General features: G+C 50.7%; 8 protein-coding genes across 8 annotated transcripts; 5 read left to right on the forward strand and 3 right to left on the reverse strand.

Annotated features, from left to right (window-relative positions):
* Positions 1–2,191: 2,191 nt before the first annotated feature.
* Positions 2,192–4,177, reverse strand: N0V96_004154 (uncharacterized protein; the record flags this gene model as incomplete). The annotated part of the gene is made up of 1 exon (XM_065757037.1): positions 2,192–4,177. The coding sequence occupies one exon, from the start codon at positions 4,175–4,177 to the stop codon at positions 2,192–2,194; it is 1,986 nt and encodes a 661-aa protein (XP_065614250.1).
* A 1,269-nt stretch (positions 4,178–5,446) lies between these two features.
* N0V96_004155 (uncharacterized protein) lies at positions 5,447–7,223 on the reverse strand (the record flags this gene model as incomplete). The annotated part of the gene is made up of 5 exons (XM_053188221.2): positions 5,447–5,626; positions 5,720–6,198; positions 6,253–6,304; positions 6,363–7,026; positions 7,102–7,223. 5 exons carry the CDS (start codon positions 7,221–7,223, stop codon positions 5,447–5,449), a joined length of 1,497 nt encoding a protein of 498 aa, XP_053054183.2.
* Positions 7,224–8,559: 1,336 nt separating this feature from the next.
* Positions 8,560–11,295, forward strand: N0V96_004156 (uncharacterized protein; the record flags this gene model as incomplete). Its single annotated transcript, XM_053188222.2, has 1 exon — positions 8,560–11,295. The coding sequence occupies one exon, from the start codon at positions 8,560–8,562 to the stop codon at positions 11,293–11,295; it is 2,736 nt and encodes a 911-aa protein (XP_053054184.2).
* Positions 11,296–11,779: 484 nt separating this feature from the next.
* N0V96_004157 (uncharacterized protein) lies at positions 11,780–13,086 on the forward strand (the record flags this gene model as incomplete). The annotated part of the gene is made up of 3 exons (XM_053188223.2): positions 11,780–11,864; positions 11,990–12,879; positions 12,940–13,086. The coding sequence occupies 3 exons, from the start codon at positions 11,780–11,782 to the stop codon at positions 13,084–13,086; spliced, it is 1,122 nt and encodes a 373-aa protein (XP_053054185.2).
* A 2,347-nt stretch (positions 13,087–15,433) lies between these two features.
* On the forward strand, positions 15,434–16,059 carry N0V96_004158 (uncharacterized protein; the record flags this gene model as incomplete). Its single annotated transcript, XM_053188224.2, has 2 exons — positions 15,434–15,570; positions 15,636–16,059. 2 exons carry the CDS (start codon positions 15,434–15,436, stop codon positions 16,057–16,059), a joined length of 561 nt encoding a protein of 186 aa, XP_053054186.2.
* Positions 16,060–16,479: 420 nt separating this feature from the next.
* Positions 16,480–18,466, reverse strand: N0V96_004159 (uncharacterized protein; the record flags this gene model as incomplete). Its single annotated transcript, XM_065757038.1, has 9 exons — positions 16,480–16,546; positions 16,609–16,729; positions 16,784–16,883; positions 16,936–17,206; positions 17,296–17,420; positions 17,479–17,799; positions 17,855–18,072; positions 18,172–18,178; positions 18,320–18,466. 9 exons carry the CDS (start codon positions 18,464–18,466, stop codon positions 16,480–16,482), a joined length of 1,377 nt encoding a protein of 458 aa, XP_065614251.1.
* Positions 18,467–20,089: 1,623 nt separating this feature from the next.
* Positions 20,090–20,942, forward strand: N0V96_004160 (uncharacterized protein; the record flags this gene model as incomplete). Its single annotated transcript, XM_065757039.1, has 3 exons — positions 20,090–20,715; positions 20,779–20,799; positions 20,882–20,942. The coding sequence occupies 3 exons, from the start codon at positions 20,090–20,092 to the stop codon at positions 20,940–20,942; spliced, it is 708 nt and encodes a 235-aa protein (XP_065614252.1).
* A 3,905-nt stretch (positions 20,943–24,847) lies between these two features.
* N0V96_004161 (uncharacterized protein) lies at positions 24,848–25,681 on the forward strand (the record flags this gene model as incomplete). Its single annotated transcript, XM_053188227.1, has 1 exon — positions 24,848–25,681. One exon carries the CDS (start codon positions 24,848–24,850, stop codon positions 25,679–25,681), a length of 834 nt encoding a protein of 277 aa, XP_053054189.1.
* Between the last annotated feature and the right edge of the window lie 925 nt (positions 25,682–26,606).

Consider the following 26,606-nt stretch of genomic DNA (forward strand, 5'->3'; position numbering starts at 1 on the left):
GATAGGAAGGCAAAGGAAGGAAGGAAGGAAGGTCTGCAGGAACCGACGACGATATGAGATGCCAAGAAAGCCAAGATAGCCAAGATGGCAACTCGATCGACCTTGCCGCATGTCCCCATGCTTGAGCTGGGTCGGAGGGTGAAGAGAGACGGTCGAAATGTTGTCTGGATGCGAAGCAATCTGGGGAAGGACGTTCCATTAAAGCTCTTGGCATGTCGCCGCATCCGGAGCTCACTCCACAACTCATGTCGCGAAAGACCGCGCTAGGGACGTGAATTCAAGCTTGAATCAAACAACCATAACGACAACTAGCTTCTACTAGTCTCGGTATCTAATCGAAGCAGCACAACACACACAGTCTTAGTTCGACCGGGAGCCTCGGGGAGGCGGCGAACGCCGGCGGGTAAGTAGCCCCTGTCTCTGCTCCAGACTAAGGTGAGATAGGCATCTGGAACCGGTCAGTCTCTGAGACCCAAGGTACTCAGAGCAATACTAGGCGAGCCTCTTGCCAGCTCAGGAAGGAGGTAGACTCTTAGTGAGTGTGGTGGGAGGCTCCCCGGCGCTTATTTGCACTTTGGGAAGCGTTTCGACGATAACTATGAGGTCAGTACGTGGCAGTCCTGCTGAAAATGAAGTGCATGGTATGCGCAATCGTGAACACCCGCGTATGACAGGGGCAAAAGCGGCTCATCCAGTTAGCTGACCAATCCCGTCCTGTCTCTGTTCGTATTCCTCCCGGAAAAGTCGACGGATATGTGCCTTGATAGAGATATTGCCCCAAGGTGTTGAGACAGGGCTGGAGGCGGGAAGCTTATGTGGTCGATCGATGTCCCGTAGGATGGCACTCTCTGCGGGGTAAAAGGAGCGCAGTCAACAGACTAATTGGGACTTTAGTGTTTACATTCCTATTCGGGGATCGCGAGCTTTTGTTACTTTTGTTGTAAGACTCGACATCAACATACAGAGACCTGTCCTCCCTCATCCCGTACTGACCATTGTTCTGAAGGTTGTCACAAGTTGGGCGGTTTCCCGTTGTACGGCACACGGCATTGTTTGGCGGCTGGGCGCGCAGAAAAAGCACCGCTGTTGGCAATCTACTTGACGCGTTCTACGACGACCTTCCTATTCCGATATCATTTGCCGGGTCTAGACTGAACCCTGCGGTAGTTCGGGCCCTGGGGTTACAATGGAGACTTGGGGGAGCCCCAGTGCACTGAACATTCTGTGGCACGAGTAATCATCCCGTCACGCAGTTCTACATCCGTAATTGCATTTCAATGCCGACCATCGGCGTGAAGAAGGCTTGGCGTACGAGTACCATGTCCATGGAGGAATGGAAGCGAAGATTTTGGGCTTGAATAACTAGGCAGATTACTTATCTCTCGGCCTGTTGTTGCTGCGAGATGGCAAAAGTCCAAACTCGCCATTACCAATTGGAAGTAGTGAGATGGGTCAAGACTACAACAGGGGCGGAACCGGGGCTTTCTGTATGTTTCAACACCTTCCTGAGATGAACATGTCTGCTTACTTCTTTAGCACAAAGACGCGCTATAGCGGACCCATTCACTCCGCCTGCTGTCTATGGGGTGGGTCTTTTCCGTTGGGCAATGCTCACGGCAGCTATAGTTGTTCTCGTTGCATGGACGGGTGGTGTATGATAATTCTCAGTAGGTATGGGAACTTGTCTAAGAAGTCAATACTTCAGATCATCGATGGCAACATCTGCGTAACTCATTGCGCGTGCACATAGGTCTCTACCTACATCGATTCTACGGATTGCATGCGCGAGATGCAGTCGCTCTTGTTTGAGAGCCTCTCGGCTTGGCTCCCTCACTTCTGTACGTTTAAGCATTTGCCAAGTTGCCAAGACAAAGTGGCAGCTGGTCATGGCGTGCTCAACGGTCGCTTGGGACACCATTCCTTTACAGGAAGGCCATAGCAATACGTGTACTCCATATGTTATGAGCGGTTTCCGTCAGCCCATGATCAGATCGGAAGGAGACTCAAAATCAGCTGGATGGTGCAAGATGGTGTGTCTTCTCAGCCAACGAGACACATCTGAATGGACGACAAGGGCCAACCATCTGCTACTAGGATAAACATTTTCTCTCTCAATATCTGAGATGTGCATCAGAATGCAAATATCATTGGGAGGATATATGAAAATAACCTCGAAGTGGAAGCTCCTCTATCACTCTTGATAACAATCGAAAGGATCATGTCGCCCGTGACATCCCACCATGCTGCACGTATCCAGCAAGTTATCCATGTCAAGCTCTAAATGGGCATGAACCGGCGAACCGTCCTCATTCGGCATCAGTCTCAAGTACGTGGCGACAAGCTCTCGTTTCTCGAGATCCCATTTACCTGACATCCAAACCCACCTCGACCCAGACGGTATGAACCCATTGGCGTCCATCCCTCTTTCTTCCAACATCACCACGCCAGACTTGCCAATGACGAGCGCTTTGCCATCCCAGGCGCTTTCTCTCCATGCCATGGTATTGAGGAGGTGAACAGCTTGCATCCTCAGCTCGTGATTGCGGCACTTGGCGACGATGGTGGCGAGTGGGGTTGTGAGGCCTTCTGTGAAGGTGAAGCCAACCTTTGAGATTGGTCCCGGGTCGCGCAGGTACGTCACAATTCTGTTCAAGAGGTCCTTAAAGTCGGGCTCAAAAGCGTCGTAGCACATATCAGTCCGGTCGAGACCGCAGCTGATGACGATGTGGATCAAGAGCCGATGGATCTGGATCTTCCGCAGGGCTCGTCTGGCGTTATCCTCGAGTAAAGGGTCTTTGAGGTATACTTCCAGTACGGAGTCCCACATTCGTATGTATGACAGGAACGTAGCTTGTTCCAGCGTGGCCTGTGTAATGTTCCGCTGCTTGTATCGAAGCTGGTCGTGCAGCGAGCGCATGATGTGTACGACGGCGCGGGTAAAGAATTGACCCCAGAAGACTTCGAGCTTGGCAACTACTGTGACGCCTGGTTGAGGCAGCTCGAGGATCGGAGTGCCGTTCATCATTGGCATTGCAGTGCGGTGCGAGTTAAAGAAGTGGGTGAAGCCGCTCATGAGGGAGAGGCATGGCAAGAGGTGCTCAATGTCTTCCATCTCATCGTCCCGCACGCCTCTTCGTAGTTGGGTAGCTACGGACTGTGTAGATCTTGTCGAAGCGTCTCCATTCTCATTTGAATGACGTGATGGACGTTGCGTGAGCGAGATTCTGTTCTCAAGAAGACGCATCCCGGTGCCGGTCAGAGTGTCAACATTGTTCATGTTGCCTTGAATGAACTCGAATCCCACGAGTAAAAGGGTCATGATGATGACTGATCTTGGTGAGGTCGAAGATGGGTCCCGGATTCGTTGTCTGTATATCGAAACCGCTTTGACGTGATGAAGTAAAGCCGACCTGTGATGATGGTTGAGAAGTCCGCCAGATGGTGCCATCTTGGTACCCCAAGGGCGGAGTGCTGACGGCATGGCGTCCAGTTGATCCTTTGACATATCCTCAAGCATCTGGGCCTGAGATATAGCACCGATAGCCAAGAGCGACTCTTGGACGCACGGGTCTTGTGAGCTCTCCTGTAAGACGATTCTGGACCAAGCATCAGAATGGCCCGATCCCCAAAGGTCACGCACAAGCCGGTGTCGGAAGAGGTCGTAATAGTGAACATCCTCCTGGTTGACCCTCAAAGTCGAGGGGTAAAGCGGCAACGGCACAGGCACTTGGGCCGCTATTTCTCGATCGGGGGCGGCCAGGCCCGAACCGCCCGGCCGCGGAAGCAGCTGCCGGCTCGCTTGTGCTTCCTGGGCCGCGGCGGCCAGTCTCTGCTGCTCTGCACTCCTCTTGGAATCTGCGGCCTCTTTCGTGTATCCGTCGCACTCCACGTCGGCCTTTTCGCATCGGAAACACGTGGGTTTGCGTTCATCGCACTTGACCCGTCGGATCTTGCACGTGATGCAGCCAGATCGCACCTTGGGACGACTAGCACGTTTCCTTCTAGGATGAGAAGCGTCACCGGGCCCGTTGAGTGTGACTTCCAAGTCTTGATTGGTAGGTTGGACGGTGCTCGGGTGCGGAAGCAGCGGCAGGATGCGGCTCTGTTGAACTTCCTCGGCGTAAGCTGGAGCTTGCTGCCCTTGTGGTATGGCTTGTATAAACGACAGGTTATTCATGATTGGTTGAGAGTATTGGTCGATCATGGTCTGGCCTCTAGGCGTTGATGTATCGTTCCAAGATCTGGCGAGAGCTTTGTTTTTATGAGTGTTTGTCAGAGCCCAGGGGCCAACTTCCGTCCAATGGGTGACGCTGTGTCTTCTAAGACGGGAGGCCTCGACCTTCTAGTCATGCAAGCTGACTAGAAACTGGTGGAAAGCGGACATTGATAATGATGCTTGACCTTAGAAGAGGAATGCCACGATGTCAGATACTAAGTCCGTCGAGGACTGACGGAAATCCCCGGCGGCATCATGTATGACCGTGTCTTGGCCCTGCGCTGCGGCTTCTGTCCCCCTGTTAGCTCTAGTGCAAAGGAAGGTTTTCATTGGGCGACGAAGGTCCGAGCCAATCATAAGAGGCAGCTCGTATTCTTTCAGCTGCGTAGATAATTGGACAGGCTAGGTTTACTCAACTTTTTACAAAGCTGTGTTGTAGTCTTGGACAACATTACAATCCAAGGTCCGCCAAACACGCGGGAGTGCATGAATGCCAGTTGCGTATGATACGCGAGTCAACTTTTCAGGCCTGGGACGATTATGCCCGGCGCAGTGCATGAGGTGAGCATCAAAAATCCCACGACGGAGTGGCGCTGCCTGCTTGGAGATAGTTGCGGACTTATCACTCAGCATAAGGTAGGGTAGGTAGGTAGCTGACAATGTTCAACGCAAGGGACGGACAATCCTGTGAAACAAGACATGGTGTGTACAGTCGCAAGCTTGATGTTGACGTCACATCCAATATTATGGCCCGGCTTACACAATGGTGAATGTTGCACAGGTATAGGAATCTTGGGCTGCTTACCTCATCGGTGTCACTGGGACAATTGCGATATGGAAGTATTTCTCATTCAAGAACAGCAGGTCGGCTTATGCGAACGGTGTATTTTGAACGCAGATCCATTCATAGCCATACCTTAGTTTTACTGATACCAGACTGGAGAATTAACCAATACATCAGCTTCGCCCACAACTTTTTATGATGGAGATCATTCAAGTAGTCAACTCACAGTTCGGTCAGATGAGCAAACTCTGAAGTGCGATAAATCTAACATTGCATGCGACCTTAGGATATTTTCTTGTCTCTCATTAATCACTCGATATCAAAATTCAACTTGAGAAAATTTGGCCAGCTGCAGGCTGGGTGGCAAAAATACATGTAATTTTTGCATTCCTAGATTTATTGATTGTAATTAAGGTAACTAGTCAAATGTGGGCGGATATGGTTGACTAAACGTCATGTCCACATCCAAGATGTCTCTCCCCCAGAGCCTCTAATTCTTCGATCTGGATCAAATCTGGCTCAAGGCTTCTCGATTGCAGATGAGTGAGCATTGTGGCGTTGACCGCAGTTTTGGGGATAAGCGTTGTTCCATTCAATGATAGAACCGTAAGCATGTGGGCAGCGGCCTGTGATATCATTAGCCAACTGGGTTTATTCTAAATCATTGCATTTTTTTCCGAATTTTGAGCCAGAAACGAACAATAAGGCAGCAAACGTACCCTAGCATTGACAGTTATCGTATTGGGGTCAGGATTGTCGATTGTGTCACAGGCCTGGTGATAGCAAGGGTCTTGAGCGACTGCGGTACCAGTGTGCAAGAATCCAAATGGCTTGCCGAGAATTTGCCAGAAAGAGGCATAATCACTTCCATTGGTCAAGACGGCGGGCGTGACCTCGAGACCCTGACTCTGGTAGTATGCCTCGTAGATGTGTTCGACAACATCTGATCCGGCGGGACCAGCGCTTCCATGGGTGCTTCCGTCAGTGTCAGCCACGCCGAAGAAGCCCTTGGCCACCATGTCGAAGTTGAGATACACGAGAAGGTCATCGACGTCGGATGCGGGCAAGCTGGAGCAGTAAAACTTGGAGCCCAAGAGGCCATTTTCCTCGGCACCCCACCAGGCGAAGCGGACCTTGTTCTTCGTTCGATACTGTGTCATGGCGAGGAAGAGTTCCAGAAGCAAGCTAGTGCCTGAGCCTGTGTGGTTGTCAGCAAGTTGGTTACTATGATTACAGGCGGAACATAACTTACCATCATCATTGATGCCTGGTCCAGCTTGAACACTGTCCAAGTGGGCACCGAGCTATGAGACTTGTCAGCTACAAATGTTACATATAAACAAGAGTTATTCTCATGCTCACCATAATCACATTGTGTGGGTCACCTTCTTCAGTCTCGACGAAGACGTTTTGGGTGATGCGTTCCTCTACGATTTGAGTCTGCTGGAAGTGGGCCTCAACAGTCTCGCCAGCATCAAGACGCTCCTTGATCTTCAATCCATCCGCAAGATTGATGAAACCAGCGGGCACAAAGCCCTCAGGATCAGGCGCACTGAGGGAACCAGCTGTCGCGTTGGTGGTGATGTCGTGATAGACAATGACAGCAGCGGCGCCGGCGGTAGCGGCAGGGCGGACTCTTCCGGCAAGTGTGCCGCCAGTAGGGCACCTGAATCTCTGTACGAGCACGATCTTGTCCTGAACATTTAAACCCTCGTAGTTGGCAGCATCACAGCCGGCGGCGCTGTCGGGGCCGAGAACAATTTCTGCTGTGATACCCTCTGCGCTCGTCGACGGAGAGTAGGTCAAACCAAAGACATAAATCGACTCGCCGTCAATGTTGAAATCAATCGATGTGACCTGCCCAAAAGTGGCTGGAAAGTCTTGTTTCCATGCCTTCGTAGCTGGGATTGCAGAGATGCGATCCCACACGTAATCGACCGATGCGGCATAACCAGGGAGACCAAAAGCGCGGTTTCCACCGTTGGCGAAGGCGATTTCGTTGAGAGCTTCCAGGTTGGCCATTAAGCTGTTCCGCAACAATTGTCAGCCAATTGCGCCAATTAACCACGCAAAACTGGTGAGAGGGCAGGCCGACTCTTACTTCTCAGTGGTGAGATCAGCTTGGAGCTGTTCCGAGTCAATCTTGGGTCGCCATGTCGTGTTCGTTGCCGCGGTGCCGGAGACCAGCGACAGTAAAGTCGCAGTCGACTTGGAGAACTTCATAGCTGCAGTGAGGCGGATCTTGAGACAGCAAAGGCTAAACCGCAAGAAACAAACACCATTAGCTCAGGCCGGCGAGACCTCCTTTTTATTTGCGCGACATCCATTTCCGCCATAGACCTGTTTTGCCATGTGTTAGTGTTGCGGTCAGGCGCGGCGCACCCAGAGTGCCACCGTAGAGCAGCAAAAAACACGATAGTCTGCATGCCCATCCCGGGCCGCCGAGACTTCGGCGCCCAATCGGCCGCCGTCAGTTGGGGCAGACGCACGAACCGAAGGTCGGATCGGGAAGGTCGACGGTGGAGATGAGGGGAAGCTCGGGCCCGCCAAGAGCCAAGCACTATAAAAACTGTAGTCTTGGCCCGTGATGTCGTCAACGCGGTGGGCTGCTGGGTGCGGTCTTCTACTTCTCATTTGCGTTGGTCATGATTCAGTCGCGTGCTCTGCGCGTACGCATACATGCACACTATCTTCGTCCAGTGAACTTTGGCTAGGGTCAGACTCTGGGGGCGTATCCGGGAGAAGCGGACTTTGGTGACCAGCACAGAGGTCCATTTCGCCAAGCATGCGGCGAAGGCTTGTTGATAGACAGATTAGTGAGATGATTGTTAAGTGTTTTCCGTTCTCTTCCCACTAGCGTATTCTTTTCGCCCATACTTTTCCTTCAGGGCAAAGAGCGGAATCTCACCAATTAATAGAACAACGCAACTACGCCCAACAAGTTATAAAGCTCGCACGGTCCAGTCGAGATGCTAGAGGAGTCTCATCGTGCTGGAGTCAACAATTAGAGCTCTTGGTACCCTGCCTTATATTGAGTACAGTAGAGATTAACCCGTCTTTTCAGTCGACGGGTCGTCATTCCCAGTTGATTATTGACTTGTCACTCGATGTAAGTTGAGTGATACCCTGTATTTTATGTCTTTCCCAAGGTAAAGTGACTCATTCAACGCCAGGCAACGGCACCCACGATGGATTTTGCCACATCAAATGATTTCATCGCCAAATCACTCAGTCTTTGGCTTGTCCCACAATAACTTCAATTTTACTCAAGTATGAGCTGGCGCGAAGAGCCTCAGGTCAGTTACTACACCGGTGCTTATATCAGGTGATCCCTCCGGCAAGGGCTGCCGAAGCGCGCTCGAGGATGATTTGTCGACACCACATTCGCTACAAGCGACCCAGCCTCCACAACCGAGCTGGGCTGTTGCCTAGTACCAAGTTGCAACGACAACAAAGTAGAAAATCGAATGTTTCCTCATGACAGACCTTCAGACGCGTGTCAACAAAGAATGTTTAATCGGTCCAACTTCAACTGACAGACATCAAACGACTTACCAATATGTCGCGTCCTCAAACTCCAACGCACGATGTGTACAACGACCCCGACGGCTATGAGCTGCAAATCGCTATTGACCAGCTAGCGGCTGGGTCATCGGAAGCACTGCGACTGTACCTAGCCCGCAAAAACGGGATCGATCCCGCTACGGTATCACTTAGTACATCGCCGTTCGCAGTAAGCGATGATCCGAACGTCAACTACGCATACGCCGGAAAATTAGACAATACCCAGGCACCAGGAGATGAGCAAATGCACGACCCCAGCACAGAGTCAAATAGGCCGGATGTCATGTTCGATGACACAGAGATACCATTTGAATATGAGCCATTAGACCCTGAGCTTCGACAAATGCGCCTTCTAAGACTGGGTGCCGCTGACGAGGAGGGCATTATACGCGAATTGCAGGTCGAAACCTTTTGCCTGGAGGATGCTCCCCCCTATTTCTGTCTCTCGTATGTTTGGGGAAACCCCGAGCGATTTCTCGCGGTGAACTGTAACGGGAAGATGATCTCTGTAACGCAGAATCTCTACCATGCGTTGCGAACTTGCCTCAACAGACACCCCGCCACGTGGTTCTGGGCCGATGGTATTTGCATCAACCAGGACAACGTTGTAGAGCGAAGTCAACAGGTTCTGCTGATGGGAAATATCTACAAAGGTGCAAAACTGGTTCTTGCTCATCCTGGTCACTACCAATATGAGCGCCGCAAGCCAGAAAACGTTAACGGCACGCAGGAAACCACGTTGGAAGATCGTATGGGAGGGTTGGGAGTTCAGGACATGATGAGCTTCGGCCTGGATGACAAAGTCAAAGATGAAGCCACAGCAGAGTCTGAGAAACCATATGGGCTATCGGACTTCACCCTGGAGCCTGTGGATGATGCCTACAGCACCGAAAGCGTCCAAGGTGCCATCAGTATCATGACATTCATGACCCGTATCTGGGAAGACCAACGCCGAGACAGCATCATGTCGGACATAGAATGGGACAAGGTTGGTCTCCCAGATACGGAAACGCAAGAGGGCCGGGAGACGTGGAACAAGTTGGTACGGTTCTGGGTGACCGACTGGTACTTCCGCACATGGATCCTGCAGGAGGTCATTCTGGCACCAAAGGTAGTCGTGCTCTACGGTACAGCAGCGATCAGCCTGGAAGCAATCACGGATTTCTGGGACCTTGCGAGACTTCATGGCCTCCCAAGGCTACTTCGAATCGGCATTTATGCTGAAGTTTTCAGCATGATTATGCATTTGAGTCCCGTAAGCTCCTTCAAGTTGCTACGAGACCGCAAGCAAGGATTTGAGCCATCTCAAACAGTCGACGCTATAGGAAATGTGGAGGATGAGGCTGTAAAAGCGGGCTCTCCTCTCAATCTTCTTGAGTTACTATGTCTAACGCGGAATAACCTGGCAACGGATGCGAGAGACAAGGTATATGGACTTCTCGGACTCACTGATGACCCCGTCGCTCAGTCCATTGTTCCCGACTACTCGCCAAACAATACCCCAGACAAAGTTTTCACTGAGGTGGCAAGACTTATGATCGAAGCTGGTCGCGGTATCGACCTCTTACACCACGCCGGCATTAATCAAGGTATCCCAAACCTTCCTTCCTGGGTGCCTGAATGGACGGTTCAGTCACGTTCGACTTTATCGATTCAGCTTTACCACTGCATGCCCAACACGTCTCCCAAAATATCATTATTTGCCTCGAGAGACGCTCCGAGACTAATTGTACGAGGAATGATCCTGGATCGAGTCAACTTCGTAGGGCCATCGTGGAAATATTACATTCACAATCAAACTGACAACATGTTCAACATTTTCGAGAACGCGCCAGATCTCGAGATTCCAGCGTTTAACGACGAAGATTCTCGAAACTTTATCCTTACCTTTGCGACTATTACGACTGAAGACGGCCTCAAAGAGCAATATACCGACGAGGGTCTCAATGACGCCCTTGTGAGAACCCTGGCTATGGATCGATCATGGCGGGGCGAAAGAATTGGACCAAGAGACAAAGAAGAGGAAGGAGGGGCCGAGAATCCCAGTCTCGTTCTCACCGCAGAGAACGGCAACGATTCTCCCGTGCCAGTATCGACATCGAAAGAATTCTTCGCGGGTGTGGACGCCTTCCGGCGCTTCTATGCTCAAGGACCGAATGAAGAGAATGATGAGCACGCGCCAGGTATTCGTGTGCACCAGACGGCGATATTTAAATGGCTGCTTGACTTTGACCTCGATGTCGAGGCAGACCTTCAGAGAAGGATGGTCCCCTTCACCGTCCCTTTTCAGGAAGCTCAACGTGGTCGACGATTTGCGATGATCGGTACAAGGGATGACAAAAATGAAGACGATCTTGCAAAAGATGCGGTCATCTCAGAAGAGAAACCCAGCGGGATGGTATATAAGACAAAGTCTCTAGACCATCATTACATGGGCACTGTTCCGTGGAATGCCCAGGTCGAGGATTACGTAGTTCTCCTCGAGGGATTCAGGACACCATTCGTCTTGCGAAAAATCCGCAACGATGATCAGTCGGGCGGTGAAGACGCATTCCAGATCATTGGCGATTGCTATGTGCACGGTGTCATGGATGGTGAGCTTCTGAGGCCGATTGACAACTTCAAAGAGACGTTGAAGGTTGAGCAAGTGGGAGTTGACGCCGAGGGAGAAGAATATGCGGTGGAGGGTCTTGAAGGCTACTTACATTTCCAAGACATCATAATTGTCTAGAGCCCATGCAGCATAACTACAACTTTGAGTTATTCGGTGACACATCTTATCACATTATTGCTTCTACTGATGTGGCGTTCAAAGTTCGGCGTCGGAGATCGCGCTGACCATGTTCAATTACAGCAGAAAACTCAACAATCAAGGTTTATAACATTCGTTTTTTGCACATTTAAATGGGGCTATAGACATTTTCCAAAATTAAGGCAGGGGCTTAAAATTTGATGTTTTCTTTTTCTCCGCGGAATTATAGCTCTCCTCCGGCGGGCCATCCTCGAGATCGTGGTTACCTCGGGATGTTGTCATGCACCTGCGGGGGATCGGCATTAACCTCGGATGACTAATGAAAAGTTGCTCGTCTATCCCCGAGTCCCATCCAATTGTTTCAGCCCGTTTAAGGTTTCACTCTTTCCTGTTTCTCACCAAGAGAGGCTTTTGTTTACACATTAAGACCTGTTGACAAAGTGTGTTGCTCAAGTTCTCAGACATGGGTTCTTTCGAAGAGCTTATCGACACCGCTGTGCGGGATCGTGATATCCCGGGCATTATGCTTCATGCTCAAGACAAGTCAGGTAAGCCAACTTCCCGCAATATTGGAGCTAACCTCACCCAAACGATTGCTAATAAACCTGAATAGGCAGCTTTCAATACTCACATATCTATGGAGATAACCTGAAAAGCGCAACACCTTTGTCAGATGATAATATCCTTACTCTTGCCTCCGTCACAAAGCTTTTCACTACGATCGCTGCCTTGCAGCTCGTAGAACGTGGTATCCTAACCCTTGACGGGGATGTATCAAAACACATTCCGACACTAGCACAGAAACTCGTCTTGACTGGCTTCGCGAACTCCGGCAAGCCCATCGAGGTACAGCGCAAGAAGCCCATCACTCTGCGCCACCTTCTCACGCATAGCGCCGGTAACAGCTACGACTTCCTCAGCGATGCGACGCGAGAGTGGCAGTCCTTCCACGGCCTCAAACCAACCCGCGGGTCTACCGTCGAGGAGCGCTTCGGGTACCCGTTGAACTACGAGCCGGGAGAAGATTGGGCCTACAGTTGCAGCTCGGATTGGACGGGGAAGCTGATTGAGAATGTGTCTGGGAAGTCGCTTGAGCAGTATATGCGGGAAAACATATGGGACCCGGTTGGCGCATCAAGTTTCACGTTCAACGTTGAGTCTGTCAGATCCAAGCTTTGGGGGATGAACACCCGGGACAGGGACACGGGGAAAATTATCCTCCATCGCGGAAGGGAGTTGAATCACGGAGTTACCGAATGTCTTGGTGGACAAGGATCCTATGGCTCGGCTCCCGATGTCATGCGAGTCTTGCATTCGCTGCTGGTTGACGATGGAAAGCTACTGCGTCCAACAACGACTTCCGAGATGTTCAAGCCCCAACTATCATCACAGGCTAAGAGGAGCCTGTTGAAGGCGATGGAAGAGCCCGAGTGGGCAGTTGGTCACTTCCCTGTGACGGGCGAGTATGATTGGGGCCTTGGAGGTCTGCTTGTTGATGGACACAGTCACCCATACCGGCGCAACGCAACTCTGATGTGGAGTGGTGCATCAAACGTTTTCTGGGTAAGTCCTCTCTCCCCCACGTGCCCTGACTTTAACAGACGTTTCTCTAACTTCTTGCAGTGGATCGATCGCCAAGCTGGGCTTTGTGGCTTCTTTGCGACGCAGATGCTCCCTGCGGCAGAGGAAGGAATCCGGCCGTACATCAAGGCATTTGAAGATGAGATGTACTCGAAGGTGAAGGGTATGAAGACTCGCGCAGTGCTTTGAGAATAGAGTAAATCCATCACACGCGCACGTAAACTTTCATTAAATCAAATAAAGTCAGAATTGACGATATATTGCCTGCAATCAAGGAGCTAGGTTGTGCATTTCAGATGTTGTTGAAATAGCGCATCACACCCCAAAGTAGAGTTCTCAACTTCTCACTTCGCTATCCCTCGGAGCATAAGTACTCATAAAGAAAAATGAACAGATTTCTCGTGGCAACCATACTGTGGTATTTTTTGTAATAAATGAACGAGCACAACTTGAGCCACGGGTCTGATGTCAACATGAAAGACAGTTGAGGCATTCGAAGTCCAAAGTTTTCGGAACTCCAGTCAAAAACGGGTTCAGAAACCATCAGATCAATCGTTTACAGCTGTTTACGGCACGGTCCGGCCGCTGCTTACAGCGCTTCGGTTGTGGCTGACATTGCGTCCGCTTTCGCTGGCAGACAAGACCCCCACTGAAAATCAAGTCGGCTTAAATCCGGCACACCGACTCTTGCGAAAGTGATAGTGTGGAAAAGGACCATTGTAAGATCACATCAGGTATCATGTCCGCGCGTCAGTCGCATGGAGGTGCATGTACTGTAACTTCAAGACTTCGGTGCCGAAAAATCATTGAACTTTCATTGACGGCGTCGCCGGTGTCTGAGGGCTGCGGTGCTATGGTCTTTCCCCTCTAGAAAGTAAGCACTTTATCATAACAGTCCAGAGTTGAGAACCAAAATTGCGGATGCATGAGGAATTGCATTCTTTCAAACTGAGTAATACTCCAGTGGTACTAGATTAGCACGTTACCTGGATTGCTTGTAGGCAAGGGGAGGAAACGTTGAGCCTGTAACGTTGCTGATGCTTCCGTCAAATCATGCGTCATGATGTCTTTCAGCGTCGATCACCGCTATCGATTTGCAAGAAATCCTGCACGCAATTTTCCAGGGAAGGAGAGCCTAAGTGGCATGACAGTACCCGGTCCACGGGACGCTCTACACCGACACGTCCGGGGTCCTAGTCTAGTATCGCTGCTCTCAGAGGTCCATGACTGGGAGGTATGCCCACTGCTCGTGAACCCCTTGAGGGATGGCACGTGTCAAGTCCCTTGGCAGTCATCGCTAGCCGGTGGAGTTGAGTCGTCCCCAGCACCCTAACTTTAAGTCTGGTTGGATAAACCACTAAAGATTCTCCACAGCCCGAGGTTCCTTTGGGATAGGTCCGTCGAAGTCTTCAAGCTGCCAACCTCTGATCCATGCACACTGCTGCACCGCCCGGTGCCCCCGGTATGATTTTGGAGGGGGGATGGGGGTTTTGCGTGTGGCCCCTTGGCCCTTGGAAGTTGGGGTTGAGCTTCAGCGGATTAAATACCTAGGCATCAGACGATCTAATCTGTAACCCTACGGTTTCTCACATCAAACCCCTCACCAACGTTGACTGACACTTTGAAAGGATTTGTGATGGCAACTTCGGGAGACGAGACGCGTTCACCTCCGACGACGGAAACCGTAGCTTCTCCATCTCATCCCGAGCTTGATCCTGAGGATGGCGCGAACCCGGCAACGGGTATCATTGTACGCTTTGATCTCCACAGCGAGCCCCCACCCGGGCAGAACGGGCAACTCTTTGCTAACCTGCGAGGCGGCGATTAGGATGCTGACGACGGAGAAACAGACTCCGCCATCAATGTCGTACGTTATACAATACATACCGCAACCGTCTTCAATGAGAAAACATGATCCGCGACAGAACCTCATTACAGGATACGAGTTAGTACCTATGCTTACCATGTCCCACCTTTTTAGTCAATTCGTGATTCCCTCACCTCCATTCGCTCGTCCATTCTCAATTTTGAGGATGAGAATGGACGTCTTTATCACTCTCATTCCCGAGGCAGTAAGTCTTCAAATTGTAAATCCAACAGCCATTAGATTGGATCTAGTCTAATACATACGCAGAATACTACTTTCCCCACGATAACGTAAGTTGAGATCGCCACGACTTATAGTAGTAATAGCTGACGAGACATCGATAGGTTGAACAAGAGCGATTGGATCTACAGCACGAGCTCTTCATGAGGACATTTAGAGGGCGCCTTTGCACATGTCCAAAGTCTTACGGTGCTAATAGAGTCCTGGATCTCGGAACGGGAACCGGAATCTGGGCCCTGGAATACGGTCAGTCATGTGCACACGGTAGACATCATCAGTCAGATTAACAGTCGAGTAGCGGAGGAGCATCCTGAGTGTGAAGTAATCGGGGTGGATATCAGTCCAGTGCAACCTGACTTGTGAGTGAAGCCACATATTCTTGAAGATACCACTCACTATTGAGGTGATACCCGCTGATAATATTCAAGCATGCCTCCCAACTGCTCTTTTGAGATAGACGACCTCGAGAAGCCATGGACATGGTCAAAGCAATTCGACTTCATCTTCTCTAGGACTTTGAGCGGCAGCATTCTGGACCCAGCCAAGCTAGTTGACAGCATCTACAAGTAAAGGATCCCTGAATATCTCCATCCCAATCGCAAGCCCAGTATTCTAATGGCTGATTATATAGCCAACTCGAACCCGGCGGCTGGTTCGAGGCCCAAGATGTCTGCATGGAAGCTCGGACTGATGACAACACACTACCCGAGAACAGCTACTTGGCGCAGTGGGCCGACGAGGTAGTTGACGCTATGGAAAAGATCAATCGGACACTCAAGCTTCCCCTCAAGTGGAAGCAGCTCCTCATCGATCGTGGCTTTGAAGATGTTCGAGAGACCATTTATAAATGGCCAACTAACACTTGGCCACGAGACAAAACGATGAAGGATATTGGCGGATGGGGGCTGGCAAACCTTGACTACTTCCTTGAGACAGCGGCTCTTGGCATCTTAACTAACATTAAGGGCTGGTCGAAGGAGGAAGTCATTGTTTTGTGTTCACAAGCGAGGAAGGAGATGCGGGATCCAAGGATCCATGTTTGGTGGCCTGTGTAAGTTGTCTCGTTGAGACAGAATGTCTGTGGAAGCTTGCTTTGAGCGCTATTACTGACTTCCCCCTGTTAGATATGTCGTTTCTGGTCGCAAGCCAGGTGCTCCAACTCAGGCGCCTGCTGAGCCCTCGACAGCTTGAGTTCCCTTATGTCGTTGAAGGATGAATGCCATTCAGTCACTGCCCTTGTCAGAGGGTCGTTCAAAGGCATCGAGTCTCTCGATATCAAAGGACACATGATTCAGATTATTGCGGCGTATGTCTAATTATTATAATGGACTTTCGCTTTGAGACTATCATACGTCGATGGAATTACCTTACATTGAGCAACTGTTTCGGGTACTTCAGTCCGGCATCTCTGTCGCAGAGTGTGAACCCCGAGGTAATCATGAAAAGGTTATGCGATCCCAATAAAACCCGCCAAGCTATAGTTCATCTGGTCTCTCTGAGCCGGCTTCGGTACCTTGGGTTTCTTGCCGAGCGCGCTTCTGACTGCTGAGTTTCTTTAGCTTACACGCGCTATTGAGACTGTCGTGGGATCAAGACAGACTTACTCTCTTCGCCTGTACATGTACCACATGAGTGAGACGCTGATGATTGCAAGACCTCCGAAAAGTATGAGAACTTGATAGCCGTACTTGTACTTTGGCGCATCATAAGTGGGAAATAGAACCACTGTGACTTTATCAGTATAAAAGACTTGAGTGGCATGTTCCAGCTTCAACTCACATGGTACCCAAAGAACCCAAGCATATGAGACGACATTAGCAGTGGCCACAAGCAGTTGTCTGAGACTAGGATCACCCGCGTTGAGTCCATTGGCCCAGCTCTACACTTAATGTCAGAAGCTATCGTGAAAGTGATTTTTGCGAGGTACTCACAATGAGGACCGGAGTTGCTGCGGATCCAGCATACGAAAGGTAGTACGCAAACATCAACGCTCCCTTGGGGATATACCACACTGAAAGCAGGATGTTGGACAAAATCATCAGAGCCTGAACGATAACAATCATTGTATAGTTCTGTCCGGTTCGGTCTGCGATTATGCCCCAGATGACTGTGGCAACGATGTTCAGAGCACTGCCGCCGGTGGGATAGATGTTTGCATCTACAACACTGTAGCCAGCAGACTTCAGCCAGAGGTTGAAATAGCTGGTGGCTGTGTGACACGCCGCGACCATACTGCCAGCTAATGTGAGCAAACTTTGAAATAGATGTACCTCTTCAAGAGTGTAACTCACGTGTATGGCACAACGAATACCCAGATCTCCCAACCGAGGTAAATGCGCTTGGCCTCCTTCCATGTCAACTTTTGCTGAGCCTTCTGCCCAAACTTCTCAATCCTATCGATACCATATTTGACATGCTGTTGTGAGTGAGTCATTAATTATCACGCAAAATCCGGAAATGGGGTAATCACGTACCTCGGCTGACCAGTAGAACGCTTTCGTGTTATGAGGCAGGTCAGGCAATCCAAAGAAGCCCCAGAAAGCAATTGGAAGCGAGATGACCGCGTCCATGATGAACAGCCATCTCCAACCTGCAATTCCATGACGACCATCCATGCTGGTGTACAGCCCTGCTTGCAAGTAACCGCTGAACATACTGGCAATGGACTCGACTTGCAGTAGTATGGCTAGGCGTTTAGTGAGCTCTTTTGGGCCGTACCAGCCACCCAACATAGCGATGTATCCTGGGAAAGCACAGGCCTCGAACAGGCCGATAAAGAAACGCAACGCGTACATCTTGTGTCGGAAGTTAGTGATATGAGCTGTGATGTCTTTTGTAGTCTGCACTTACCGTCTTGATATTCTTGGAAAACCCCATGCCGATGACAAGCAGCGACCAGATAACCTCGCACGATGGAATGAGAACCGAGGGGCGGATGAAACTGAGTTGTGACATCTGAGCTGGAACACTGCCGACCATAATACCCAGACTGAACCAGGTATTCAGCCAGTTGCGCTCATTTCCATAGAGGCCCAGATCACTCTGCATGCCGCTGATGAAGGCATTGCCTGACAGCCAGTGTCAGTAATCTCTAATGCACAACCTAAAGGGATTGAATCACTGTAGTTTGTCTGATCAAGGTACTTTATGAAATACCCGAAACAAACCGTAGGACTGGAGGGCAGATGGAATTTGTTAGTCCTGGGAAAGTAAGGCCATACGACGCATGGAAAGAGGCTGGACTCACAAGAAGAAAGTATCGAGCCTTTGAACGTATTTCCGATACTCTGGATCTCCGTCAACAGAGTCCCATACAAGACCGACAATCTTCCGCCACCGAGAAGGGGATTTATCGGGGATTGCCTCTGCAGCGTTTACTGGGGTTGTGTCTTTGGCGTTCTTATCCAGATCCGAAGTAGTGTCTGACACTGCCACAGGGGCAACGGACTTGTTATCCGACATTTCGGTCAGTGATTGGTGCCTAGAAAAAAGGTTTCTGCACGCTCGTCCCAGCAATCTGGTTTGGCGATGCTGTTCGGTTGACCTCAGATCGCTTTATACTTCGGCTTCTCCAAGAGAAACGATTTTTTCCGAAGCATCTAACCGCCTTGAATTCATTCATGGGTACTACTGACATGAGCTATATAACTCTCTATGCCTGATTTGCTACAGGCGGATGATGCCATTGCAATCCTTGTGAGCGAGCTCACCTCCTTGACTCCTTCGGACCCCGATTTTGTTACAAAATCGCCTTGAATGCAATCTCCATGTACGCGCAGACAAAACCTCTTCTATCTAGAGGCTTTTTAAATGAACGACAGTTCGTCAAGGTAGTTGTGCCGTTCTCGGCTGTTGCAGCAGAAGGGATCCAATGTCGTGACTGGCCGCCCCACCATGTCGTTATCTCACTCCGCTCTGTCGCCTTGCTTGATGTCCGGCATCTTTGCCGGTGCTTGACAGCTTCCCGGCAAATTTCTTGCACGATCAATGGTGGCCATTGAAAAAAAGACTTAACTTCATTTGGGTGTAAACAGCCAGGCAAATTTTATTGCATAATATCTCAACTTCATTCCATGAAGAAAGCTTTTGAGGGAAACATCTCCGTATCTGAAATTCATCACGTTACGTTGAGAACAAAAGCCAATGCTATGATTATAGACCTTAGGGGCACGAGAAGATCGTTTGGAACACCTTGAGCCGATGACCTGTGGAAGGTAAGGATAAGAAGCCGAGTGCCGTTTTTGTCTATTGAAGGCACAGAATCCATGTCCAGCTGCAAGCCGGAGAGAATTGTTCCATCCGGACTGTGCATGTACCCACAACTCCCATGGCAAGGTATATCCTCCTCTGTCCGTGATCGCAGGGTAGCTTGATGTTTTATTTCCTCCGGTACTTATTTCTTGCCTGCAATGCTGATACCGTCAGTTCGAGGAGAACACATTCTGACCAGCCCCTATCAACCAATTATCACAAGCTTCTTGATAAGAGGACGCTCTTCAAGCTTCATACAGCATGACACCGGAGATTCTTCGACTATCTTTAGAGAATATCGATTTTCGACTTCCGACACAAGTCACAGACGACAGTAGTGTGACAGCACTCAAAAGTTTAGTCTTCGAGCCCCTCCTCCGATGGCAGCCCCATGGCCGTGTTAAGCCCGGGCTTTTTGACCGATGGGAGCATTCTCCCGATGCCCGAATCTGGCACTTTCACATCCGAGACGACGCCTACTTTCATGACAAACAGCCTTGCAAGGCTAAGGACATTGTCACCTACATCCATGGCCTTCTAGACTCGAGAGACTACTTCGGCATGCGCTGGAGTTACAGTCGCTATTTCGCGCAAACCAAGTTCTCTGCTGAGGATGGTCAAACTGTGAAAGTAACAAACGCAGAACCATTTGCGGATATCGAGGGTGTGTTGTGTGAATTTTGGCCTTCCCGCATCGACAAGAATGGCAAGCCGGTGCTTGGAACGGGCCCGTTCCGAGTCATCGAGTTCGAGCGAGAAGGTGGCACCGGTAGAGCTGTTCTACAGCGGCTGAATCCAACGCGACATGGTTCACCTCATACCATCATAGCGGCGATGGAGCCGGATGCTACCGAAAGACTTCGGCTTCTACGTGCAGGAGAGGTCGATGCTGCTCTCAATCTTGAGCGGGTCGATGATCTCAAACTTCTGGATTTCGACTCTGCTCTTCGATGGGGCAGAGTGACGAGCACTTTATCGGCTATTTACTACCTCAACTGTACCGAGGGTGTCTTTACTTCACCAGAGGTACGTCTAGCTGTGAACCTTGCGTTGGACAATGATGCATTGGTAAAGGAAGTATACCATGGGTTCGCAAAGTCATCCGCTACCATCGTCAGCCCCTATCATCTTGGGTTTCCGGAGTCGCAATTACAACCGGTTCCATACGACCCCGACAGGGCCAGAGATCTTCTCAAGAATTCTGACAAAAACACGCATCTGGTTTTGAGAACCCCGGTCTACATGCCAGAGCATGCCCAAAAGATCTCAAAATTCGTGGCATCGTCATTGGAAGCTGTTGGCTTTAAGGTCGAAGTCAAGGTCGAGACCAATCGACCAGAATACGCCCGCCAAATCGGTCTCAAAAAGGAGATTGGAAGCCTCGCCTTATTCGACTCAACACCAAACAGCACGTTTCGTGTTTTGGACGACAAGGTTTCTAGTTCATCGCATGCAACGTGGTGGCTTGGTTATCACGATGATGAGGTTCAAGAACTATTTCAAGAGGCACGAAACAAAATTAGCTACGAGGACAGAGCTGAACTGTACGCGAAAACTCTTCAGCGTTTGCAGCAGAATCCTCCTTGGTTGTATATAGTGCATCCTGACGTTATTTGGGCAACACAGCGTGATGTTGAACTTGAGATTGGGCACTCAGGAGTACTCACACTGGATTGAAGAGCCGTAGTTCGAGGAGTACAAGAGGATGTTGCAGAAATCATTTGAGGTTCAAAAGCCTTCAACCTTTTGTGGTGATATTCGAGTACTTGTATACATGCAGTTGCGAGCAAGAGTGAAGCCATCTGGATCTTGTTCATGTGAGATGCCGACAAACTTGCGGCCCTCATAGCCCAACCTTCTTGATGCCCTCTTCCCAAAGCAATCCCACTGTGAGTGCCTTCTGCGGAGCCTTAGCAATGGGCCCGAAGACCCGGATCCACTCATATAACGCCTCGGTACATAAGCCGGCCGATGTCGCCGACTGCTCTACACCTTTCAGTCCGACACTTTCTTGAGCGCCGTAATCTTTCGAGCCTGCAATGAGCTTTTCGGTATCCATCGACAGCCTGCAAACGGCAGCTAAAGGCTATGGCGCCGAGCCACTCCTAGCTCTGCCAAATGGTGCGACTGTCGATTTATCGAACGGTTACATTCCCCTACTCGTGCGATACACTTTCGAAGACAAGGCCGCCCAAGGTCTGCGGAAGCGCAAGGCCGGCGACAAGCCGGAAAATCCGATCTACTTCTCTGCTCTGGAACTCGTTCGCGACAACTCAATTTTACTCTTGACGGGACCCAGTGGGAGCGGGAAAACTACGTTTGCTATGCATCTTTGCTATAGTCTGGCTTCCTCCAGATTCAGCGATGCGCGACAACTATCTCGAAACGACCTTGGTGACACCAAGGAGGAGTACTGGGGCACCGCTAGACTGTCTCCATGCTATTTTCTATTGAGTGGCATCGAGTCTCTGGAAGAATTGGCTGAAGTGACGATCCCGAAACTACTTAAAACATCTGATCCTCGACGTGAGGGTCTGCTTATCGTCCTCGACGATCTCCAGAACGCAGGGGACGAGTTGATCGCTACTCTAGCAAAGATACTGACCCTACTACGAGGGCGAACCTACACAAAGCTGCTTTTGTTGGGCGATGCAGGTGTTCTCAACCGCTGGAGCTTCCCAGCCGAAATCGTCCGTCACGATCTGCTTCCCTTGCTAGAGTGTCAGAGAAGGGAGGCAGTACGTTTTCACCTAAAGTTGGAACCGTCGACTCTCATAACAACTGGCATGGGTGCAGCTGCATCGAATCCAACCTTATTCGCTCTTGCGATTCAAGCCAATCACTCTGGAAACTATGCCGAGGAGCTGCTAGATGCGTGGCTTTCGTACACCTATTCGCAGCCAGATGCTGCATCGCTTTTAGCAGACAAGGCATACAAGTTGATATCATGTGGCCTGTGGAACGACAGCCTGAGTGAGATATCGTTGTCCACGATTCAACCTAGTCCTGCTTTACGAAGCCCGGCGGTCCAAAGTCTGCTAGCTGCACGGCACCTAGCTGGTGTAGCACCGCAAATTGCTGTCGACCTCTTCCGTGATCAACCTCAAGCTTCAAATCGTGTTCTAAGGAGCTGTTTATTGCGTCTCGGCTCCTCACACAAGTCTGCCGCCCTTGTTGACGGGCTCCTCGGAGGTACGCCGGCTGACGCTAAGCGCGCTGCCTTACTTGTGGCTGGTCTCATCCCATTATCCGCGGAAGTAGAAAGCAAGGTTAAAAGCCTGATTCTGAAAATCGTCGAGGACGGGGATTTGTCGGCTGGCAAGCGTGAGAAAGCTGGTCGTCTATTGTCACGATATGGCGACCTACGAGATCTGACTGGCCTCGTAGAGGTTCCCGCCGGAAGCTTCATGATGGGCTCTGAAAGCCATCCCAACTCGCAGCCTTTGTATAGGATCTCACTTGAGAGGTTTCGCATCGGACTCTATCCTGTCGTCAACAGGGATTATGGTGCCTTTGTGAAAGATACTGGCCGCTACTGGATTAGTCCTGATGGCGAGGACCCGGAGAGATCAAATGCACCAGCGACCGACCTTACATGGCATGACGCGAGGGCTTACTGTCAATGGCTCACAGAAAGGTGGAGAGAGGAGAAAAAGATCGGTTCAAGTGAGCATGTCAGACTTCCGTCAGAGCCAGAATGGGAGCGCGCGGCCAGGGGTGACCATGATGAGACGGGCACTGAAGGGTTGGTTTTCCCTTGGGGTTCGAATTGGCAGGAAGATGCTGCCAATGGCGACGAGACTGCCTTCAATACGACCTGTGCTGTTGGTCTCTTCCCAAAGGGGCGCTCGCCGTACGGCTGCTACGATATGGCGGGGCATGTATGGGAGTGGTGCTCGACTCTCTGGGGCGAGGACATGACGACGCCAGCTTTCCATTATCCTTGGCGGGATGATAAGCGAGAGTCTCTAGATGCCTCGGATCATGTTCGAAGAGTTCTGAGAGGCGGATGCTTCTCCAGCCCAAAGTTGAAGGCAAATTGTACGTATCGGGGTAGCCTTGAACCAACCGGATTCTGGAGAGGGAATGGGTTCCGCATCGTTGTTGCGTCGCTAGACTCATAAGTCTGAAAGAAAGCTGGTAACTCTACACTATAAAACCTTCAAGATCGATACACTCTCAACAATGAGACTCGTGCTCAAACTGGTTATCCTTGGCTTCATTTCATTGCGTCAAAGACCGGCAGAACGCGGTTATATGCCGGTCATGCCGGAATTCGGCGGGTCCAACTTCGAAAGTCCCGGCACGATGGATATAGCCCAGATTTCGGCCGGTGTCGGGGCAATCGCGGGATCTGGCCGGAAACACAATAGTGGATAAGCATCGCGTCATGTCGCCTGGGCCCGGGAGTCTGGTTCGTGTACGTGCAGCTTGACTTATATGTCCGCCTGATCTCTGTCAGTCTGTCTAGATGGTCTTCTTAACCTTCTTTCTCCAAGGCTGGCTATTATTTTAAGGATTTGAAAATATACCTAGCAGCTTACCAAGCTAGATCGAACGTGTCGGTCAACTTCCGCAAATATGCCGATTATTCCCGGGTTCAAGCTTCCGGTGGATGCGAGCGCCCTAGGGCGGTATACGACAAATTCCACAGTCCCCTTTTTCATCACATTCACCACGTCGGACCATCCTGATACGGGAGAGTCATGGTGCCCAGATGTCCGAGCCGCACTCCCTCATATCATAGCCGCCTTCTCGCCTTCGAGCGCACCGGAGATGGCCTTCGTCGAAGTAGGACAGCGGCCTGAGTGAGTAGCTGAAAGCTTGACCTTAGCAATCTGTTGGGGCGAGCATCCGCTAAATATTAGTGGCAAACCAGGTGGAGAATCCCTACGAATGTGTTCCGCACCAGGTGGAACGTCAACAATGTGCCAACAACTGTTCGGTATGAGCTTTCAGACGGCGAAGTGAGAGAAACGGGTAGACTGGTAGAAGATGAGATACTGGATGAGAAGCGACTGAGAGGATTAATCCGCAATAATTCATGAGATGTCGACCTAAGGTAGGCCCGAGCCTCCCCTCATGCGCGAGGGGCTTGGGTGGTAAGCTTTCAGGCGGGATGTAAGCGCCATGGCAAAGCTTATTTTCCTGGCCAAATGATCACCATCGTTGCTTTTCACACAATACCATCACCGTCGCATTGCTCGGCTGGTTATTGTCCCAGGCAGCAGCATCTAATTTGCCGTCTTAGCCGCTTGTTCAAGCTTAAAATGACGAGCCTGTGCCGCTCGCTAACATCGATCAGTACTAGTCTATTGAGCCAATCTCGGCCGCATTGGCTCCCGTTTGCTGGTGCTGAGGATCAGGGGCAAAAATGAATCCTTCGGAAAATTCTCAGTCATCGCCAACAAACATCGTATTACGGTGCGTGTCGTTCCATTGTGAAAACTGTCTTCTCCTCCCACAAATCATCAGTTTCCTTGTAATACTCGTCCCCTGTTCTATCAACGTTATTTCATCAGTCGCTCGCTATATTCTCATGATCAGACTCTCGACGCTTCGAACATGATCTCATCAACATTCCTCTGCCCAATGGGCGTTTTGCTAGCAGGCGCGTCGCGTGCCTTGGCGTTCGACCGCATCAGCATCCCAACCACAGTCAAGGCCGACACCGACGTCGAAGTCACCATCCAGAACGATATCGCATCCGGAAGTAAGTCTTTCGACGCCGGTTTTACCAACTACAACCTCTACCTCTCAACCACTCCACCGGGATGGGGCACCGGCCCCGTGTGCGTCCTGGCCAACGGGACAAAGATCGACGTCACCTCCGTGAAGGTGAAGATCCCGGCCGACGCGATCCCTGACGGCTCCGAATTCAAGATCACGGCGATGGAGTGGAACTCGGACCCGACCAAGGACGGGCCGTCCGGCTTCGAATACAGCAACGACTTTTCCTTCTCGGGCGGCACTGGAGAATGGGGCAAGACGGAGCTCGGGGGCTCCACGCTGGGCGACATGGATCGCATCCCGTGCACGGCGTACGCATGCGCACGCAACTGTAACGACAAGTACTTTGATGAGAGGAACACGACAAGCCAGGATCCTAGCGTCTACAAGAACACGTATGAGTGCGTCGCCGCGTGTCCCGGCACGACATTCCCGTCCTGGGATTCAATTATCAACGACAACGGGGATGGCTCGGGCTCCAGTGCGGGACCCTCGGGAAGCGCTTCGGCTACGGCAACAAGATCCGGTGCGTCGGCGACAGCCTCAACGTCCCCGACAGGATCTTCTACCTCTACCCCGACAGCAGCACAAAGTAGCAGCTCACCGTCTCAGACACCTAATGGTGCCGTCACGGTCAATGCCAAGGCCTCTGGCCTTGTCTTTGCTGGCTTGGCCATCGCGTTTGGCTTTCTCTAGTCATGAATTCGGTGATTATGGATCATGTACGGGTCATTTGTAGTGTAGGATAAACCGTTTACTATCCCCAGATATTTAGACATTCCTTAACATTACTCATCAAGCCAATGGCTTTGGACACTACTCTTATTTCTTGGCGAGAGATACCAATGGGGAAATGTATTCCACTCATGATTATGACAAATCCCATATCGCGAGACCGACAATCCCCGGGCATGGAAATGACCATACAATCCCTAGGAAGTCGGGTAGCGTCTCACCTCGTCCCATGTTGATGCATCGGCCTAGGACAGAATCAGTAACAATCTCCCCGTGGTAAGACGCATATGCGATCCTAGCGACAGTTTCTTGGGTCCCCGAACCGTGAACTTTAATAGTGACAGCTGCATCTACGGATAGTCAGTTGCCCACAGATACAAGCTTGACAGACTGAGTGGGCGGGGGAGATCTTAATCCTCTGATAAATAAACGATTCCGATGCATGCTTTGCCATTTGCCCGCTACGCGCACAACAAGGGCTATTCCAGTGTAGCCGAGGTTCAGGTCCTCTAGACATGATTTAGCCCGAGAATAGGTTACACACGAAATGCGAAGTGGGTGTTTCGCATTGTGCCTGCGCGTGGCAGGAGCATCCCACACCGTCAATGTAGTACCTATGGCTCTTACAAAAGCAGCAGACTTACCAGTGGCCTGGGTCGGGTACGCCTTACTATGCTTGTTGCCCGCAACGCCACTGAGAAAGACGCATCTGAAGGTCTTATTGATCTAGATTCGGGAAGCCGACCAAGTTGATTATTTGCTAGATAGGTACCTTGCACTAGCACCGATACATCCTGATTCGTGATCATTCTTGAGGCAGCACAATCATTTATAGTTTGCCTTCAAACAAATGGCTCCAAACTCCTGGTTCATAGGCTTATGAATC

Source organism: Colletotrichum fioriniae, assembly GCF_027942845.1.
Source record: "Colletotrichum fioriniae strain IMI 355084 chromosome Unknown scaffold_4, whole genome shotgun sequence".
NCBI classification, from domain to species: domain Eukaryota; kingdom Fungi; phylum Ascomycota; class Sordariomycetes; order Glomerellales; family Glomerellaceae; genus Colletotrichum; species Colletotrichum fioriniae.